The 19,877-nt window shown below is 42.5% G+C and overlaps 1 protein-coding gene across 5 annotated transcripts in view; it reads left to right on the forward strand.

Annotated features, from left to right (window-relative positions):
* rnf44 (ring finger protein 44) overlaps positions 1–11,585 on the forward strand; it is a 137,134-nt gene extending 125,549 nt beyond the window's left edge. For all 5 annotated transcript variants that reach the window (XM_078411530.1, XM_078411531.1, XM_078411534.1 and 2 more), the window contains 4 exons: positions 1,627–1,711; positions 1,902–2,023; positions 4,021–4,120; positions 10,193–11,585. In XM_078411530.1, the coding sequence (XP_078267656.1) occupies positions 1,627–1,711; positions 1,902–2,023; positions 4,021–4,120; positions 10,193–10,255 (370 nt within the window). In that variant the 3' untranslated portion in view covers positions 10,256–11,585. The remainder of the gene's footprint in view (positions 1–1,626; positions 1,712–1,901; positions 2,024–4,020; positions 4,121–10,192) is intronic.
* The last annotated feature ends 8,292 nt before the right edge of the window (positions 11,586–19,877 follow it).

The following is a 19,877-nucleotide window of genomic DNA, read 5'->3' on the forward strand; positions in this document are numbered from 1 at the left end:
AGTTGGGCCGAAGGGCCTGTTTCCATGCTGTTTGACCTTATGACTCGATATCTTGGAGATATTAGCTGTGTCTTCCTGTGTTGACTGATGCAGAAGATTTATTCAACATCTCTCTAATTTTCTTGTTCGCTGATATTAATTTAACAGCCTTGTTTTCTAGAGGCCTCACATTTACCTTAGCTGTCCTCTTCCTATTTATATATCCATTGAAGCATCCGCTGTTCTTTTACTACATACAGGTTTTCTCTGGAAATTAATTTTCTCCCTTCTTGTCAGCTTTTTAGTGAAATACCACTATCCCTTGCCATATTGTATACCCTATTGTATTCTAGGGTGTACAATTATGTTCAAGATTAAACATGATCTTTCAACTCATTTTGTAAACTATGGTTGTTCTTTCTGTCCTTTGGAATCCATCTTGTTAATTGGGATAAACTCTCGCTGGGTATTATTAGTCCATCTGCCTGAATATCTACCACTGTTCTACTGAGCTATCCCTTAGTTTGTCCACCTTGGACAACCCGTCCATCACACCATTATAATTGCCCTTATTTAAATTGAAGACACTGGCTATGGCTCCATGGTTTTCATCCACAAACTGCATTTGTTATTTTATTACCTTGTAGATCTTTAACCACAAGATCCCTTCTTAATCTTTCCTCACTACATAAGACTTTCTTGTTTCCCTTCAGGCAGCATCTCTGAAGAAAGTGGATAGGCGATGGTTTGGTTCTGAATCCTTCTTCAAAATAGATATTTGTTAGGTTGTGTATTGGAAATGTAATGATTCTCTAAGGTGATTGTAAATTAGGAAAGCCAATAAAAAATGCAAATTTGATTCTACATTTTGTATTTGCAAACACATATAAAAATACAAGGAAGTTATTCTAAGTTATTACACAGTTGCAATACAATTAGCAGTTCTGAATAATTCTCAATGGAAATGTAAGACTAACAATGCAAGAAGGGTATCAAAATTTTTATTTTTGTTTTATTAAGCAGAAAAAAAAAAGTAATGTCCAAAAGAATTTTCAAAATTTTTAGACAAAGCATTCAGGAGAATAACTTAATGAAAGATATTTCTCTGTTGGCTGAAGAGTTAATAATGTTTCAGATTAACCTGTTATTATTAACGTTGGGACCTAAATTCTCTGAGTATGGAAGAGGACCATTTAAAAGTTAACGAGGGAACCAACCTGGCAATATGTATAGGAACAAGGAACTGCAGATGCTAATGTACACAAACGACACAAAGTGCTAGACCAGACTGACGATGGGTCCCGACCTGAAACGTCATCTATCCATGTTCTCCAGAGATACTGTCTCGCATGCTGAGTTACTCCAGCAAAGATAGACACAAAATGCTGGAGTAACTCAGCAGGACAGGCAGCATCTCTGGAGAATGGGTGACGTTTCTCGACCTGAAACGTCACCCATTCCTTCTCTCCAGAGATGCCACCTGTCCAGCTGAGTTACTCCGGCATTTTGTATCTATCTTCGGTGTAAGCCATCACCTGCAGTTCCCCCCTACACAGTTACTCCAGCTGTTTTTGTCCTGTGAACTAATGAAGGAAATAAAGGATCTAATTTCATTTCAAAAGTTTTATTTTGTTCCCTGTAATGCAGATCAATGCTTCCAGTGCCTCCTGCTGTGGGACCAGCTATCAGTGTGGAGCTTGAGGTGGAGGATGTGGAAGTTGAAAATTATGAGGTGTGTAACTTCTATTTATAACTCCCCGGACTTTTCTTAAACTAACCTCGATGCGAGACACAAGTGCCCTTTCCAGGTTTCAGATCGACTTTCATTTAGTTTTCAGCATTTACTTGTACTTCTGCAATAAAACGTGGCCCAAGCCTTTTGATTCTCCTGTATACTATCACTGGTCTTTTTATGTTTACAGGCACTGCTAAACTTGGCTGAGCGACTGGGGGAAGCTAAGCCGAGGGGACTCACCAAAGCAGACATAGAGCAGCTTCCGTCCTACAGGTTTAATCCTGAAAACCACCAGTCAGAACAAACCTTGTAAGTAAAATGTATACTGCCAGCTTGTCTTTCAGTCTGATCTGTTTTCTCCATGCCAGCTTTAGGGAAAAATAACTATTCATATAGAGTAAAGGAATGAAGAATCTTCACCCTCTCTAACTGCATGTACAGTGCAACATTGCCATTTTATCTCAATGAGTCATAGTTTGATACAGCGTGGAAGCAGGCCCTTCGGCTCAACTTGCCAACACTCGCCAACATGTCCAAGCTACACGAGTCCCACCTGCCCACATTTGGCCCATATCCCTCTAAACCCGTCCTATCCATGTACCTGTCTAACTGTTTTCTTAAACAAGGGGAACAACAATTTTATGTGATGAAATTAAGAATTGAATATGAGTGGTAGTCCATTCTGTTGGCAAAATGAAAAAGTTATAAGGATCTGTGGTTTAAAAAAAATGATTCCCTATTATCTCCTGAGCAAAGCAGTTAGTTGCAGAGCTTATCTCAAGAACAATGAACAAATGTCCAGTTCTCATTCTGAAATCGTGTTGCAGTTCCACCTTTTATCTGTGACTGCTTTACGGGGAAGATGAAAGGTGTGCCGTGGCTGAAGTTGTAATAGCAATAGAAGGAACTATGTTGGGGAAAGAGGTGAGGAAGCAGGCCATGTCACAATGCAGTAGGCTGATTGAGAAATATATTGCTTGCATCCAAGTGCAGTTAATTGATAAATACAGCTGGCAATTAAGACAAACTACTTCCTGAGCTAGGAGAATTATTTTTTTTGCTTGAGACTTTAGAGATATAGCGCGGAAACGGGCTTTTCGGCCCACCGAGTCCACGCCGAGCAGCGATCACCCCGTACACTAGCACTATCCTGCACACACGGGACAATTTACAATTTTACCGGAGCCAATTAACCTACAAACCTGTACATCTTTGGTTTGTGGGCGGGAAACTGGAGCACTGGGAGAAAACCCATGCGGTCACAGGGTGAATGTACAAGCTCTATACAGACAGCACCCGTAGTCAGGATCCAACCTGGACCTCTAGCGCTGTAAAGCAGCAACTCTACCACCGCACTACTGTGCCGTCCTACTGCATGAGGTTTGTGTTTCATTCCCAGTTTGTTCTCCCCAGGCAGCCTTCACTGCGTCTTGCGGAGCACGGTGCCTCTCACTTTCTGGCATCTCTGACCATGTCTCCGGTAGCCCGGTTGAAATGAAAGTTACTCTTCTTTCACTTTGAAAACGCTCGGGTCTCTTGCTCACCTTGGCTTAGCACCACAGCAGAAGGTGAAAATCAGGCTTCACCTCCACTCCGAGGGTATTGCCCTCAAATCCCACATCTGCCTGCATTCTTTCATCTGGATGTTTCTAGTCTTCAACAGTTGTACTGAAAGCAAATCAGTCATGGAAAAGCGGTGGAGTTGCTGCCTCACAGCACCAAAGACTCGGGTTCGATACTGTCTGTGCGGAGTTTGTACGCTCTCCCGTGACCTGTGTGACTTTTCCTCCCACACTCCAAAGATGTACTGGGTTGTAGGTTAATTGGCTTCTGTCAAATGCTAAATTGGCCCAAGTGGGTAAGATAGTGTTAGTGTGCGGGGATCGTTGGTCGGCGCGAACTCGGTAGGCCAAAGAGCGTGTTTTCACGCTGCATCTCTAAACCAAAAATGAGAAGATAGAGACAGACCTCATCTGATCGCAGAAATCCACATGCTCACAGTGCCAGTTGATCCATGATGCTGATGCTGAATTATCAGCTTCCCTTCAGGAAGAAAAAAATAGTATGTTTAGTATAGGAATAATTAAATTCATACTGGATAGCAGAAAGGACTGGGGGTGGGAATGATTATTTGGTGCTTTGCTCAGTATGGAATTTTCAGATTATAAACACAAACAACAGTCATTAAAAGGAGTATCCATCACATAAGAATTGCAAATTTGTATATGTCTTTGGTGCACTGTGACCCCAATTGTCTGGTAATTTGAGCATATTATAACAGCACATTATTTTTCTATTCTATCTAGGTGTGTAGTGTGCTTTAGCGATTTTGAGTCGAGGCAGCTACTTAGAGTCTTACCCTGCAACCATGAGTTCCACGCCAAGTGTGTTGATAAATGGCTGAAGGTAAGAAAGCAGTTTTGAACTGACTCTGATGTTTAATGAACGTGAATTCCTTTAGAACGCGCTTGTATCTCTGCTAAAATCATTTTGATCTGCTATAATCAAATTCATGAACATAATATAGAATTAGATGTTCATCAGAGCATATACAAGATAGCCATGTCTATTGTTGATCCTTTAGCATCAGAAATTGGATTATTTTAATTAATGATGGGTTTCAAATTGTCTCAAAATTATCCTTTCAGTCACATCAATAGACATTGCCAGGTGAGCGTTCAAAATAATCATTAAAATATTACCAGGGTATTTTCTTAAACCGGCCTGAAAATATTGCATTTCTGTAAAAACCAGCATTCCAGCACTTTGTGTGTATCTCTGTAATATTGCAGTTCTGTTTGATTCCACTTCCCTGGTCACTGGATATTCTTCAAAGCTCCTCTACCATACAGTTATTAATCAGATTTGAGAACTGACTTTCAGCTGAAGGGATAAAGTGAGTAAATCATAATGTGTTCAACCATGTCCTAACCTAACAACCCTGCACAACCAAGAGGAGATCAAATCTAACACCTTCCTAATCTTAATGGTTCATAAGTGATAGGAGCAGAATTAGACCATTCAGCCCATCAAGTCTCCTCCGCCATTCAATCATGGCTGATCTATCTCTCCCTCCTAACCCCACTCTCCGGCCTTCACAAATGGTGCTCTGTTGTACTTACAAAGTCATAAACTGGGCATTATGTTATGGTTTAGGAAAGCATCCAGTAAACTTAAAGTTGTAATTTAATTTAAAGAACCAGAATATTTTCTTGTAGTTAACAATGTAATTAAAATTACCTAATTGAATTATAACCATTTAATTCCCCACACGTTTTCTGTTCTACATTCAGTGTTAGAGACAAACAGATGAGATGGTTGATGGGGAGGCTTTGCTGCAAGAGGAAATATAAGAAAGCAAAATAAACTAGTGTATGTGAAGACAATTTGTGGGAGATCTTTCTTGGGCTTTCAAAGGCAAATTGAGCAAACTGCACAGGACCATGGTTACCCGTAATATGTTCATCAATTGGTTTAACTTAGACCCACTTAAATCCATGGTTGGTGGTAGGGTGATGAGAGCCATCTGTTGATGATGGACATCTGTAACCCACTGTACAATTTGTGACAAAGGTAGCATTCTGCAGTCTGGGAAAAGCCCATTTCCAAAACCAGCTCAGTCCTGATCGTCTTTCACCAACTTCCTGCCCAATTTAATAACTTCCACCTTTCATTCATCCTGAGATGTCTTCCCATGGTCCCCTCTTTGCCTCCCTCCAAATTGGATGTTTTGCTGTGTTTGGACAAGTTGTCATTTGAATTGCACCACCTTTTTTTTCCCCCCTAAGATTACCATTCTGGAAATGTTCTGCTGCAGTGCTCATCAGAACGTCTGTCAAAGGTTGCGGCGTGCAAAATCCTGCACTGCCTTTTATTCATAAGCACTGAAAGATACGGCATGGAAACGGGCCCTTCATCCCACTGAGTCTATGCCGACCATCAACCACTCATCTTTACACTAATCCTACCCTACCTCACCACATCCTCCCCAAATTCCCATTTTCGTCCCGCCCCCCCCCCCCAGATTCTCCTACTCACCTTCACTCTTGGAGACATTCACGGTGATCAGTTAGTCTACCATCCCACACGTTTTTTGGAATGTGAAAGCAAAATGAAGTATCCTGAGAAAACCCATGGGGTTGTGCAGAAGGGATGTGCAGACTCCACACAGATGGTATTGGAGGACAGGATTGAACCCGGGTGATTGGTGCTGTGAGGCTGCAGCTCCATTAGCTGCCTCTTGACATTTTGTACGTCCGATCAAAAGAGAGGTAAAGGTGTTTGGCTGACTATGGAGCAGGAACTTTCAACCTGCCTCATATTCACACAATGCAAGTGACAGGCAACCACCACCCTGCCCTTTACTTCCACTACTGTCTTCTGCCACCATTGCGCTGTGCCATCACCCCACAGCCACGTTCTGTCACTTCTTCTCTTGAAGCCACCACTGGACTTGAAGCAGTCCAGCATTTTCAGTCCTCCTACCTGTTATGAGGGGGGACAGTAATTGCTTCCAGATGTAAACTAAGCAGCCACGGCTCAAGAAGAATAGAGGAGGAGAGAAGAGAGGAGGAAGGGGAAGGAACGAGGAAGGGTAAAGTCCCTTTCATCCTGTCCTGCCAGTGACAATCTCTTCCAGGTGTGATAGGAGCCCCTGCAAGTCAGATTCCCCATTCACCGCACATCTCGATCTCTGCCTCTGGCCATCGCACTGTCCATGTGTCCATGCCACCACGTGGCAAAAATAAATGTCACCACAAAATAAACACTCCAAACTAAAGTCAGGAATGAAATGTTAGCATATTGCATCTAAAAGTCAACTAATTTCTCTAGAGCCTTTCCTTACAACCTGTCTCGGCGCTCCTGTGCAACGCATTGCCACGACTATAATAACAATGGTGGAAGATTTTAAAAATTGTGGAAGCAATGCAGATGATTTAAAGATGGTGGCGCAGCAGTAGAGTTTCTGCCTTAGAGCACCAGAGATCCGAGTTCAATCCTGACTACGGGTGCTGTCGTATGGCGTTTGTACGTTCTCCCCGTGACCTGCGTGGGTTTTTCAGTTTTCCTATTGAATCCTGCAATGCTTATCAACTGCTTTCATCTAAACTTCCCCAATCTGCTTATGAAATAGGGGGACCATCGTTATCAGAGCAATCGCATTAGTCCTATTGCCCCACTTCCGCACCATAGTCTATACTTTCCTGTATGCATGCCCTTTAATAACCCCCCCCCACCACTCCTTCCCCTAATTTTCACACTAGTGCTAATTTTCAGTAATCAGTTTGCCTACCAACCATGTGTGGAGGCACCCAGAGTACCCAGGAAACGCCTTCAATGGATTTCCACAGGGAGATCATGCAAACCTCATGCAGACAGCACCAGTGAATGGGATTGACTGGAGTTGTGAGGCAGCTGTGCTATTCATTGTGCTGCCCATATTCTCTCCTTCCTCCATAGTGCAATTTGTGTGTGTCTGTCTCCTTCATGCCCTGTCTTGCCATAAGCACATTGCAATTATATCCCTTTCTATTCTGTTAATTTATACACCATGAGAGAGTGTGGATTAAAGGGGGAGAAGGGATGTGAGGAGTAAGTTAGGATTAATTGGGTCTAAACGTGCATGCAGCTATCCAACAATAGCCAGCACACACTTCACAGTTGGGGTTGAGTCAAGCAATTCCACTGGCCACTTCCAAGTTCGATTGTGTTGACACTGGTTGTGCACTACCTTGTCCATCTAGTTTGGGGAAATTGCCCCACACTGCATGTGTGTGACTTGGTGCTGCTAATTGAACCACTGGCAATGCGTGCAGGCTGTGAAGAATGGGTCTGAGACCTTTGCAAGTTTGGGTGTGCAAGTGCTGGTGGATGGAGGTTGTTGGTAGGGCTTGGGTGGGTTGAATGATGGGTCCTGATCAACGGAGCTGCCCAAGGCTGGTAGTGAAATTGTCAGGGGATGCATCTAGTGTGAGGTCATCAAATTATTTGTATTGAATACTGCTCCAGGCTCCCATAGAGTCCGAGAGCCATACAGTGTGGAACCAGGCCCTTCGGCACAACTTGCCTACACGGACCAACATGTCCCATCTACACTAGTCCCACTAGCCTGCATTTGGCCCATATCCCACTAAACCTGTCTGATCCATGTACCTATCTAAATGCTTTTTAAACGTTGGGATAGTCCCTGCCTCAACTACCTCCTCAACTACCTCCTCCGCCAGCTCGTTCCATGTACCCACCATGGCACACATTGCCAGTTGTTCAATCAGCAGCACCAAATCACACACATGCAGTGCGGCACAATTTCCCCAAACTAGATGCACCCACCACCATATTGTCATAGAGTGATACAGTGTGGAAACAGGCCCTTTGGCCAAACTTGCCCACACCGGCCAACATGTCCCAGCTACACAAGTCCCACCTGCGTTTGGTCCATATCCCTCCAAACTTGTCCTATCCATGTACCTGTCTGTTTCTTTGTATGAAAAAGTAACCCCTCAGATTCCTATCAAATCTTTCTCGCTTCACCTTAAACCTATGCTCTTTGGTTCTCGATTCCCCCACTCTGGGCAAGAGACTCTGTGCATCCACGTGTCGTCTCATGAATGGACTCTTGACATTGGCCACATTAAGTCTCTGCTCCATTGCCTCCAGAGTCTATCTGGAGGGCCTCCTTGAGCTTTGCTGAAGCAGAACATTATTCCCTCTTTCGGTCACTGCTACAAAGCATCTGAAAATATCAGCAAATGGTTTCTGTCACGTTGTATCTCCTCACTGTTTCGAAGGTCCACTTCAAATGATAACCATGCTTTTAATAAGCCTGACAAGCAGTTAAACAATCTAATTGTCGCTGCCAACAAAGGGAATATATTGAGCTGAATGCTGAAATCCTTGCATGAAGTGGGCGGCACGGTAGCGCAGCGGTAGAGTTGCTGCTTTACAGCGAATGCAGCGCCGGAGACTCAGGTTCGATCCTGACTACGGGTGCTGCACTGTAAGGAGTTTGTACGTTCTCCCCGTGACCTGCGTGGGTTTTCTCCGAGATCTTCGGTTTCCTCCCACACTCCAAAGACGTACAGGTATGTAGGTTAATTGGCTGGGTAAATGTAAAAATTGTCCCTAGTGGGTGTAGGATAGTGTTAATGTACGGGGATCGCTGGGCGGCACGGACTTGGTGGGCCGAAAAGGCCTGTTTCCGGCTGTATATATATGATATGATATGATAAGTTAACAGACCTATATATTGTCATATATTGCGATCCTATTACAATCCTTACACCCTTTTTTGTTTGGAGAAGGAGCTGCAAACTTGATCTTCAAGATATAATGAATCAGCTAGATTTCCCTATGTCAACTAACATTGGTATTCTAGCCAAATAAATAACTGACAGATTTATTAAACTAATTAAACTAATTCCAGTTGATATCAGAGACATCATAGAATCATACAGTGTGGAAACAGGCCCTATCTACTGTTCCCACCAGCCTGCATTTGGTTCATACCCCTCAAAAACCTTTTTTTAATTCATGTGCCTGTCTAGGTGTTTATCTTAGGTGTTTCTTAAACATTGTTATTGTAATTGCCTCAACTACTTCCTCTGGCAGCCTGTTCTACATACCTCCCACTCTTTGTGTGAACAAAAATGTTGCCCGTCAGGATCCTATTAAATATTTTCCCCGCTCACCTCAAACCTATGTCCTCTGGTTCTTGATTCCCCTACTCTGAGAAAAGACTCTATGCATTTACCCTATGTGATCATGACAGTTAAGTTTTAGTTTAGTTTAGAGGTACAAGGCGGAAACAGGCCCTTTGGCCCACTGAGTCCACACCGATCCCCGAACATTAACACTATCCTACACACACTAGGGATAATTTACACTTACATCAAGCCAATTGACCTAAACCTGTACGTCTTTGGAGTATGGGAGGAAACCGAAAATCACGGAGAACAGGGAGTTATTAGACTTCAGTCTTAAACTTAGACCGTACTTAGACTTAATTCTTTTCTATGATGCATTTTATTTTTCTCACCCCATTTTAACATTTAGCTTGTACATCTGTAGTTTTATGACTTAATTTTCTGCTTTAATTACACAGCATTTGATGCCTTCGGTCTTTGGCACAATTCTTGTAATACTTGATTGCCTGTAGTATCTGTTGGGTTATGTTCAGCTTCATTTGCCTCCTTGTTTAGTGCTCTGCTATTAAAATTCACAGAGGCAAGTTGCAATGCACCCGAGTGTCCTTTAGCTTATCTCACCGTGGATAATGTATCACTGCTGCTCAGTAAAACATCAGACACTGTATCCTTCTGAACACCCAAACAGAAGAACGTCCTAGTTTACTGAACTTTTCAATGTTTGCTATCCTTTGTGGAAAAAATTGCTGGATTGCATTGATTTTAGTGAATGAGACATTCATTTTGCGGTTAATTTTAATAGTAAAAGTAATGGGGTTTTTTCTTCTTCCCCCAGACCAATCGTACCTGTCCTATCTGTCGAGCTGATGCTTCTGAAGTTCACCGAGATTTAGAGTAAAGCCATTTCTGCAGCACAATATTTGAAGACGTTACCTAGGTGACGTGAGGGGAACAATGTCCACCCACGCATCCATGTCACCTTAAGCCTTCCCCTTGAACAACTGCAATCTAGGATCTTATCTGGAGTCCTGTTACCTCTGTTTGCACCGTGCGATTTGATGACTTCAGCAAACACCTAGTATCTTCGCTTAGAAACAGTTATGGAGTTGTGTTGTACTAACATTGTGTTCCAAACTCCAAAGATTTTAACCTGCGTGTATTTTGATGTGTATTAACATTTTATAGTTTGTATGATCATTCCAAGTATTGACACGAAATTCGAGGGGTTGTGATTTCATCATATGCTTGAAAAGAGACAGTAGGTGGAAGACGATGGGGTACTCTGCCCAGTAAACCCTCCAGCATACTGTACTGATGGAGCGAAGTAGGATGGTTGAGATGTATGTGCGCGCGCGTGTGTCTGTATGTTATCCGTGTAATGTCTGAATGTACCTATCCATGTTTTCTTGTATTTGTACCATACACTGGTCTAGTTCTCCTGTGTGCCTTTGCACACACTATCCTAACCACTTCCAAAATATTTCCTGTATTGTTTGCATGAATAACAGTGCGTGAATGTGTTTGAGTGAAAGACTAGAGGAGGGAAAATATTTAATGTGCACATATGCATGCGTGTCCAGCCAGCTTGGACTGGTGATGACTAGCTCTATCCAGCTGTGGGTGGGGGTGGGAATCTGTGCTCAGCTATTACTGCCATGCACTGTACTGCACACATACCTAAGCTCACAGCCTTTGTGGTGCAAAAATTATTCCAAGCAGCTAAATTATTTTAGGATTTGTGGTTGTTGATTGCTCTGTAGATGCCACCAATTGTTTACCAATGATTTATGTGGTGGGATAGTGGATTGTTTACTGTTTTAATTAGTCCTGACCTGAGGGACGGGGGACTCTGTAGGAGACCCATTGGCCAGGGGCCAGGGCCCTGTGTTCTGTGTTAGGAAGATTTTTGCTTTGGTACTTGCACAGTTACAGTTACCTCATTTTGCCATGTATGTATTTGAAATTTGCTAATATATATATAGGAAATGGTTCTGATGCTAAACATTTTGTGTTTTCATCCCATTTGAATCATATTGTTGTAGCATTTAACATAACTAGTTATAATGTATTATACATCTGTAAACCAAATTGTTTCAGAGACAAAATTTTTAACAGATTTGTACTTTTTTTATGAAAGTTGCTAGTTATGCTTTACCAGGTAGTGCAATCATTTTTTATTGTTGTGGCTGATTTGAGAGGGTTGTTCACTAATAAATGTATGATGTATACCAATATAACCATGTTTCATGGCTGAATTTCATTTTCTAACTTGAGAATTCACTACTGATACCATGACTGCAGGGAAGTAAGTTGGTTCATGTTGTTGATTAACAACATATAGCTGAGCCACAGACATTACTATTATATCTTGTGTGATATGGAAGTATATTTCACTTCCTCTTCTATGTTATAAGTTGACGATGATCATATTTTGTGCAGCATTGACACTAAATTTTCTTTCTAATTTTATTTATCCATAAAGTCAGAGTCATACATACAGTGTGGAAACGGGCTTCGGTCCAACTTGCCCACACTGACCAACATATCCCATCTGCACTGGTCCCACCTGCCTGCGTTTGGCCCATATCCCTCAACGTAACCTATCCATGTACCTGCCTAATTGCATCTTAAATGTTGCGATAGTCCCTGCCTCAGCTACCTCCTCCAGCAGCTCGTTCTATACACCCACTATCCATTGTGTGAAAAAGTTACCTCTCAGATTCCGATAAAATCTTTCCCCCTTCACTTTAAACCTATGCCCTCTGGTTCTCGATTCCTCCACTCTGGGCAAGACACTCTGTGCATCCACCCGATCTATTCTCATGATTTTATACACCTCTATAAGATCACCCCTCATCCTCCTGCGCTCCACGAAATAGAGTCCCAGCCTGCTCAACCTTGTACTGTAAAGTACAGTGACAAAATACTGTAAAGCATTTTGCTCTATCTCTAGGTTTTGAAAGGCTCCCTTTAATATGTATTTTTTAAACACAATCCTGCAGTCTTCACGAGCATTTTCCAAGGTTGTTTTGAGAACATCCTTGAATGCTTTCCTCTGTCCTCAGGGTAATCTCTTCCCACAACAAAGCGCGATTAGTTTTCTCTCAGATTCCCTGGGGAAAAAAACGATGTCCCTCCTCACTCCTGTAAATCTTTGGCCCATGGCCAGTCAAAGAGGTGGAGAACCATTCAGAATGGCATTGAAAAGCTCACAGCCGTGCACCCATTGCCCACAGAACTCCACTGTAAACCACTAAAGGAGCACACCAACTTCCAAACTACCCACCTGTCTGCCCTCATCCTCCAGTGTTGCACCTGCTGCTGCTGCTGCTGCTGGCGGAAGTGTCTGCACAACCCACTTTAACCACACCAGTCACCGCAGAGCCGGCATACGAACAAGTCACAGAAGAATGGAAGGAGGTGGTAGGTGTACATGGTAAGTAACTTACAAACTACACTTGTGGATTAACAACTTAATTGCCACTTGTTCAGATAACTATACAGTGGCATTATTGCATTTTTTGTTTCAGTTAAAACTGTTCAAGTACTTTTCAGCTGAATTATTTTAAGTTACTATGAACTTTTTACAATTTTTGATCATTTTCTATTTGATGCCTGCAGTGGCAGAATTAATTGCACAAAATTTTTGGTTTAGTTTAGTGATCCTAAGCTACTTGGGTAGGTTGGGTGACTGGGCAGATGCAGTACAATGTGGATAAATGTGAGGTTATCCACTTTGGTGGCAAGAACAGGAAGGCAGATTATTATCTGAATGGTGTCAGATTAGGGAAAAGGGAGGTGCAACGAGACCTGGGTGTCCTTGTATATCAGTCACTGAAAGTAGGCATTCAGGTACAGCAGGCAGTGAAGAAAGCTAATGGCATGTTGGCCTTAATTGCGAGAGGATTTGAGTTTAGGAGCAAGGAGGTCTTACTGCGGTTATACAGGGCCCTGGTGAGACCGTACCTGGAGTATTGTGTGCAGTTTTGGTCTCCTAATTTGAGGAAGGACATTATTGCTATTGAGGGAGTGCAGCGTAGGTTCACCAGGTTAATTCCCGGGATGGCGGGACTGACATATGATGAATGGGTCAACTGGGCTTGTATTCACTGGAATTTAGAAGGATGAGAGGGGATTTCACAGAAACATAAAATTCTTAAAGGATTCGAGAGGCTGAATGTAGGAAAAAACTCTCTTTTAAATTCATCCAGTGAATTGCCTCCACTGCCTTCTGTGGCAGAGAATTCCACAAATTCACAACTCTCTGGATGAAAACATTTCTTCTCACCTCGGTTTTAAATGGCCTCCCCATTATTCTTAGACTGTAGCCCCTGGTTCTGGAGTCCCCCAACATTTGGACCATTTTTCTTGTATCTAGCTTGCCCAATCCTTTTATAATTTTATACGTCTCTATAAGATCCCCTCTCATCCTTCTGAACTCCAGTGAATACAAGCCCAGTCTTTCCTCATAATGACAGTCCCTCCATCCCAGGGATTAACCTCGTGAACCTACGCTGCACTGCCTCAATAGCAAGGACATCCTTCCTCAAATTAGGAGACCAAATCTGCACACAATACTCCAGATGTGGTCTCACCAGGGCCCTATACAACTGCAGAAGGACCTCTTTGCTCCTATACTCAAATCCTCTCGTTATGAAGGTCAACATGCCATTAGCTTTCTTCACTGCCTGCTGTACCTGCACGCTTACTTTCAGTGACTGGTGTACAAGGACTCCAAGGTCTCGTTGCAGTTCCCCGTTACCTAATCTGACTCCTTGTTTTTGCCGCTAAAGTGGATAACCTCACATTTATCTACATTATACTGCATCTGCCCACTCACTCAACCTGTCCAAGTCACCCTGCAACCTCCTAACATCCTCTTCGCAGTTCACACTGCCACCCAGCCTTGTGTCATCTGCAAACTTGCTAGTGTTACTTCTAAGCCATCATTCAAATCATTAATATATATTGTAAATATTTTTGGCCCCAGCACCAAGCCTTGCGGCACTGCCTGCCATTCTGAAAAGGACCCATTTATTCCTACTCTTTGCTTCCTGTCTGCCAACCAATTCTCTATCCATGTCAATACCCTACCCCCAATACCATGTGCTCTAATTTTGCTCACCAACCTCCTGTGTGGGACCTTATCAAAGGCTTTCTGAAAGTCTAGATACACTACATCCACTGGCTCTCCCTCATCCATTTTACTTGTCACATCCTCAATACATTCCAGAAGATTAGTCAAGCAGGATTTCCCCTTCATAAATCCATGCTGACTTGGACCAATCCTTTTACTGCTTTCCAAATACGCCGTTATTACCTCTTAAATAATTGACTCCAGCATCTTCCCCCTTTTGGGACTAAGATGAGTAAAATCTTTTTCACCCAGAGAGTTGTAAATCTGTGAAATTCTCTGCCACAGAAGGCAGTGGAGGCCAATTCACTGGATGTTTTCATTAGAATTAGATTTAGCTCTTTAGAATTAGAATTAGAATTAGGCTTAAGCAATCAAGGGATATGGGGAAAAGCAGGAACGGGGTACTGATTTTGGATGATTAGCCATGATCATATTGAATGGCGTTGCTGACTCGAAGGGCCGAATGGCCTGCTCCTGCACCTATTGTCTATGTTTCTATGATCCCCATATACCAGCACCATCCTATCACCAGGGACAATTTACAATCTACCGAAGCTATAAACCTACAAACCTGTACTACTTTGGAGAGTGGGAAGAAACCAGAGTACCCAGGGGAAACCCACGCAGTCACGGGGAGAATGTACAAACTCCGTACAGACAGCACCTGTAGTCTGGATCGAACCCGGGTCTCTGGCACTGTAAAGCAGCAACTCTACTGCTGCTCCACCGTGCCACCCCAAATGAAAAACAAATATTCTTGATCTACCACGAATAAAGGCACTAAAGTTCCACTGTGAAAATACTCCATTTTCAAATTAGTTGCAAGATTCGTTTACTAATTTGTTTATTATCATTTCTTCCCTCAAAGCTTTGAGCTACATTCATGGATTGCCTTGCCCATGCTCCCAGTATGGAAAAATCAAATACTAGAGGGCATGAGAGGGGCAAAGTTTAAAGGAGATGTGCAGGACAACATTTTTCCAGAGGAATTCTCTGCCTCAGAAGGCAGTGGAGGCCAGTTCTCTGAATACTTTCAAGAAAGAGCTAGATAGAGCTCTTAAGGATAGCGGAGTCAGGGGGTATGGGGAGAAGGCAGGAACGGGGTACTGATTGAGAATGATCAGCCATGATCACATTGAATGGTGGTGCTGGCTCGAAGGGCCGAATGGCCTACTCCTGCACCTATTGTCTATTGAATGCTCTGTCATTGTTGGTGGTTAAAGAGATACGATAATGGCATTTAAGCAGCTTTATTTTAGGCAGGCAATGGAGTGATATGGATTATGCACAGGTAGATAAGAGATGGTCTTGGTATCATGTTCAGCACAGACATTGTTGGCCAAGGGGCCTGCACTGTTATGTTCTCTTCCCCACAACCCAACCCTCAAACTCACTGCAAACAAAAATAAACACACACAGCTTGAAATAGCTAATCTTTCCACTTTAATGAGTACCTTAAATCGACAAAAGTGAATAATTTTATTGCCATAACAAGCGCTCTAAATGTCTAATGCATTTTTTTTGTGTGTGGTAGTGCTGTTCAAATAATGGAATGATTGTGTGCAAATATCAATGGTGTCTCTGAGGAAGGCCTGCACACACTGAGTTCTGGTGGGCTTCATGCAGTTGCCTCTAAATCACCATTTTTTCCCTTTTATGATTACAAAATTGTGATTGTTGGAAATGTTTTGCCTATTAGTAGTAGTTCCAAGAGGTCATTATTTGTTGCAGAATCTTATCTCTTTCAGGATCACCACTTGCTTCAACTGTATCTTAACATCCCTATTTTATCAGCATAATTGCTTCCATTCCATCACATCAGCCACAGTTAGTCCCAAGCAATCAGTGCTGAATTGTGCAATTGCTTCAAGTCTTGTTTTGAGCGATGCATCATAATTCTAGTCAAATGTTTTTCCATCATTTACCAGAAACCTAAAGTGTACTATCTGCAGCATTACTTGCACAATAGTGTTTAATGTTTTTTTAAATTAATTTCTTGCATATGGATTCAGCTTTTGGGCCTGTTGTGTCCACATTGGCTCAATGCGATGCCTTTCCCCTATAACTGTGCAAATTATTTCAAGAACTTATACAATTCCATGTTGATGCCACAACTGAATCTGCCTCTGCGACTACCTTAACTAGTGCAATCCAGATCTTGACCAATCATCGCATAAAAAGATGCTCACTCTTCACCTTTAAGCCTATGGTTTACTCTTTTTTTTCTCTCGACTCCCTCATCAATGGAAATAAGTTCCATCAAATCTGTTCCAAAACGTAATGACTTTGAACACCTCTTCAGTTCCGGAGAGCAACTTCAGTTTATCTAGACAACAGGAACTGCAGATGCTGGTTCACAAAAACAAAACACAATGCTAGAGTTACTCGGTGGAACAGGCAGCATCACTGGGAAAATGGAGATAGCAATTCAGGTCAGGACCCTTTTTCAGACTGATTGTCGTGGATCTCCCAGTTGCTAAACACTTTAACACCTCTTCCCATTCCCATGCTGCCCTGGGCCTCCTCTGTTGTTAGAGTGAGGCTTCATGCAAACTGGAGGAACAGCACATCATATTCTGCTTGGGTAACTTGCAACCCAATGGTATTCTCCAATTTTAGGTAACTAACCTACATACAAACCCCTTCTCTTCCCCCCCACCCCCACATTCTTCTGTGGCCCATCTGGATGCACACCCTTGTTCCCTATCCCCTTCCATCACCTACACCTTTCTCCCTTCCTCTGATTTCACACCTCATCTTGCTACCTTTGTCTTTTCATCTCTGATCTTTGTCTAATCATTTGCCAATCAAATCCCGCCCCCCCCCCCCCATACCTAACCTCTTCCAGCTTGTTCCCCTCTACAACCAGTTTGAAGAAGGGTCCCAAATCAAAACATTGCCTTTCCACGTTCTCCAGAGATGCTGCCTGACTTGTTGAGTTACTCCAGGATCATGTCTGTTTTCAGTTTATCCAGTATATCTGCAGAATTCTAGTCCCTCTTCCCTTGGAATGCTTCTATGCTTCCTCTAAAGCCTTCACATCTTTCCAAAAATGTGGTGCTTAGAAAAATAAATCATTAAACATCGTTGGGAACTCTTGACTGCTTTATCGTAAGACATAATATACATTATTTACGGATTACCCAAGCCCCCATCTTTGTTCCATCACTGATATGTTTCACAGATAATTTCTCATTTCACTGGATAAAAAGTGTAGGACAGGAAATGAGAAAGGTAGGTAAGGAAAATATATTATATTTTACATAGTCCAGATGTCTAAACTGTGGTTAGAGACCTGAATCTGTTTCAATGGAAGTCGTTTATGTATGGAATCAAATGGTTTGTAGGCATATGTAAGATAACAGCAGGATGCAAATATAAGTGAAATTCAGTCTGGAAGTTTAGATAGCTTATGCACAGACTATCACAGCTGTGAGCAAGAGAGGCTGGAATTCCCAGGCAGTATAGGTAGTTGTGCTCATAATAAAACCTCACATCATAGAAAACATTATAAAAACAATGTCAATGGGGTGATGGGGAGTGGGTTCAAGACTAATGTGTTTCAGACTTAAATTAAATTCCCTGCAGGATTATCAAACAAAGGTCTTTTTAATAGCTCTATCTTTTTGTTATTGCAAGATAAAGTACTAAAGGCTATACGTTATGTGTGTTTAATAGAGTATCATTGCACGTGCCAATGCAAGCAATTGCTTCTATGGCTATGTGCAGTGAAACTGACAGTCTTGTGTTCTTTAGAGACAATGGAGCCTGATTACTACAGAAAGCTTACATGGAAAATTATTATCCCCCCACCTAGACTGTTTTGGATTATTTTCTGTTTATCAATTTCAAAGTAAATTTTAAGGGTATAGGAAAGAACTGCAGATGCTGGTTTAAAGCAAAGGTAGACACAAAATGCTGGAGTAACTCAGCAGGACAGGCAGCATTTCTGGAGAGAAGGAAAGGGTGAAGTTTCGGATCGAGACCTTTCGACCGAAACGTCATGCATTCCTTCGCTCCAGAGATGTCGCCTGTCTCGCTGAGTTACTCCAGCAGTTGGTAACTTTTAAGAGATTCTCTAGATCCAGGTTATGACCAATTCAACCCACATAATACACGTCGTTGTTCCCCAATTCATATAATCGCATTTTATCCAATTTTTGTTCTAGAAACACACAAAATATGTAATTGTGAATCACCAAGTGGATTTTACTTGAAGGCCATGCATCTAGGAAGTACACATTGCACCTTCAACCTAGTGTGGAAAACAAAACATCGGTTATTTCAAAGCCGTGTGAAGTTCTGTTCACCCCATTACAGGAAGGATGTTGTATTAGAAACAAATGAGAGTTTGGACAAACTTGGGTTGTTTTCTCTGAAGTGTTCGAGTATAAAAGATTATGAGAGGCATACACAGGTTACCCGGTCAGACCATTTTCTCCAGGGTGGAAATTTTAAGGAGAGGCAAAGCTTGGAACTCACTGTTTGGGTTGCTGTTGGAGACCGATATGATAATGGCACCTAAGAGGCTTTTGGATAAGCACATGGATATGCAGTGACAAGAGATATGAATCATGTGCAGGCAGAGTAGTTTAGAGAGACAACGCGGAAACAGGCCCATTCGGCCCACCAAGTCCGCGCCAATCAGCAATCCCCACACATTAACACGATCCTACATACACAGGGATAATTTACACTTATACCAAGCCAATTAACCTTCACGTCTTTGGAGTGTGGGAGGAAACCGAAGATCTCGGAGAATACTCACATGGTCACGGGGAGAACGTACTAACTCCGAACAGACAGTACCTGTAGTCGGGATTGAACCCGGGTCTCCGGCACTGCAAGGCAACAACTCAACTTGGCATCATTTCAGCACCGCCATTATAGCCACATGTAATATACTTTGGCTGTGATTGAAACCAATGTCTTGCTGTTCTCTCTCTTGTAGACTGTAATACTATCATGGGATCTTTCGTAAAGAGGAGCAACAAATTGAACAGCCTGGCGCATCTCAACAGGTCAGCCACCTCCACCATAGGAACAGACTGGTTATCCACCCCATCTATCCACCTCATAATTACGTACTTGTAACAGGGCAACTCTCAGCTGCCTTTGCTCCAGGGAAAAGAGACCCTTGAAAACTCAAGCATTCCAGGCACATCCTTGTGAATCTTTTCTGCATCCTCTCTAATTTAATCACATCTTACCCATAATTTGGTGACCAGAACTGCGGACAATACACCAGGTGCACTCTAACCATTTTGTACAACTGTCCCAATTTTTCCATGATGCCTCATTCAATGTAAATAAGCCTGCCATTAGGATCTTTTGCCACATTTTCCATGTTGTCACTTTCTGTGAACTGTGTGCATGTATGTAG

This window comes from Rhinoraja longicauda, chromosome 14, assembly GCF_053455715.1.
Source record: "Rhinoraja longicauda isolate Sanriku21f chromosome 14, sRhiLon1.1, whole genome shotgun sequence".
NCBI lineage: Eukaryota > Metazoa > Chordata > Chondrichthyes > Rajiformes > Arhynchobatidae > Rhinoraja > Rhinoraja longicauda.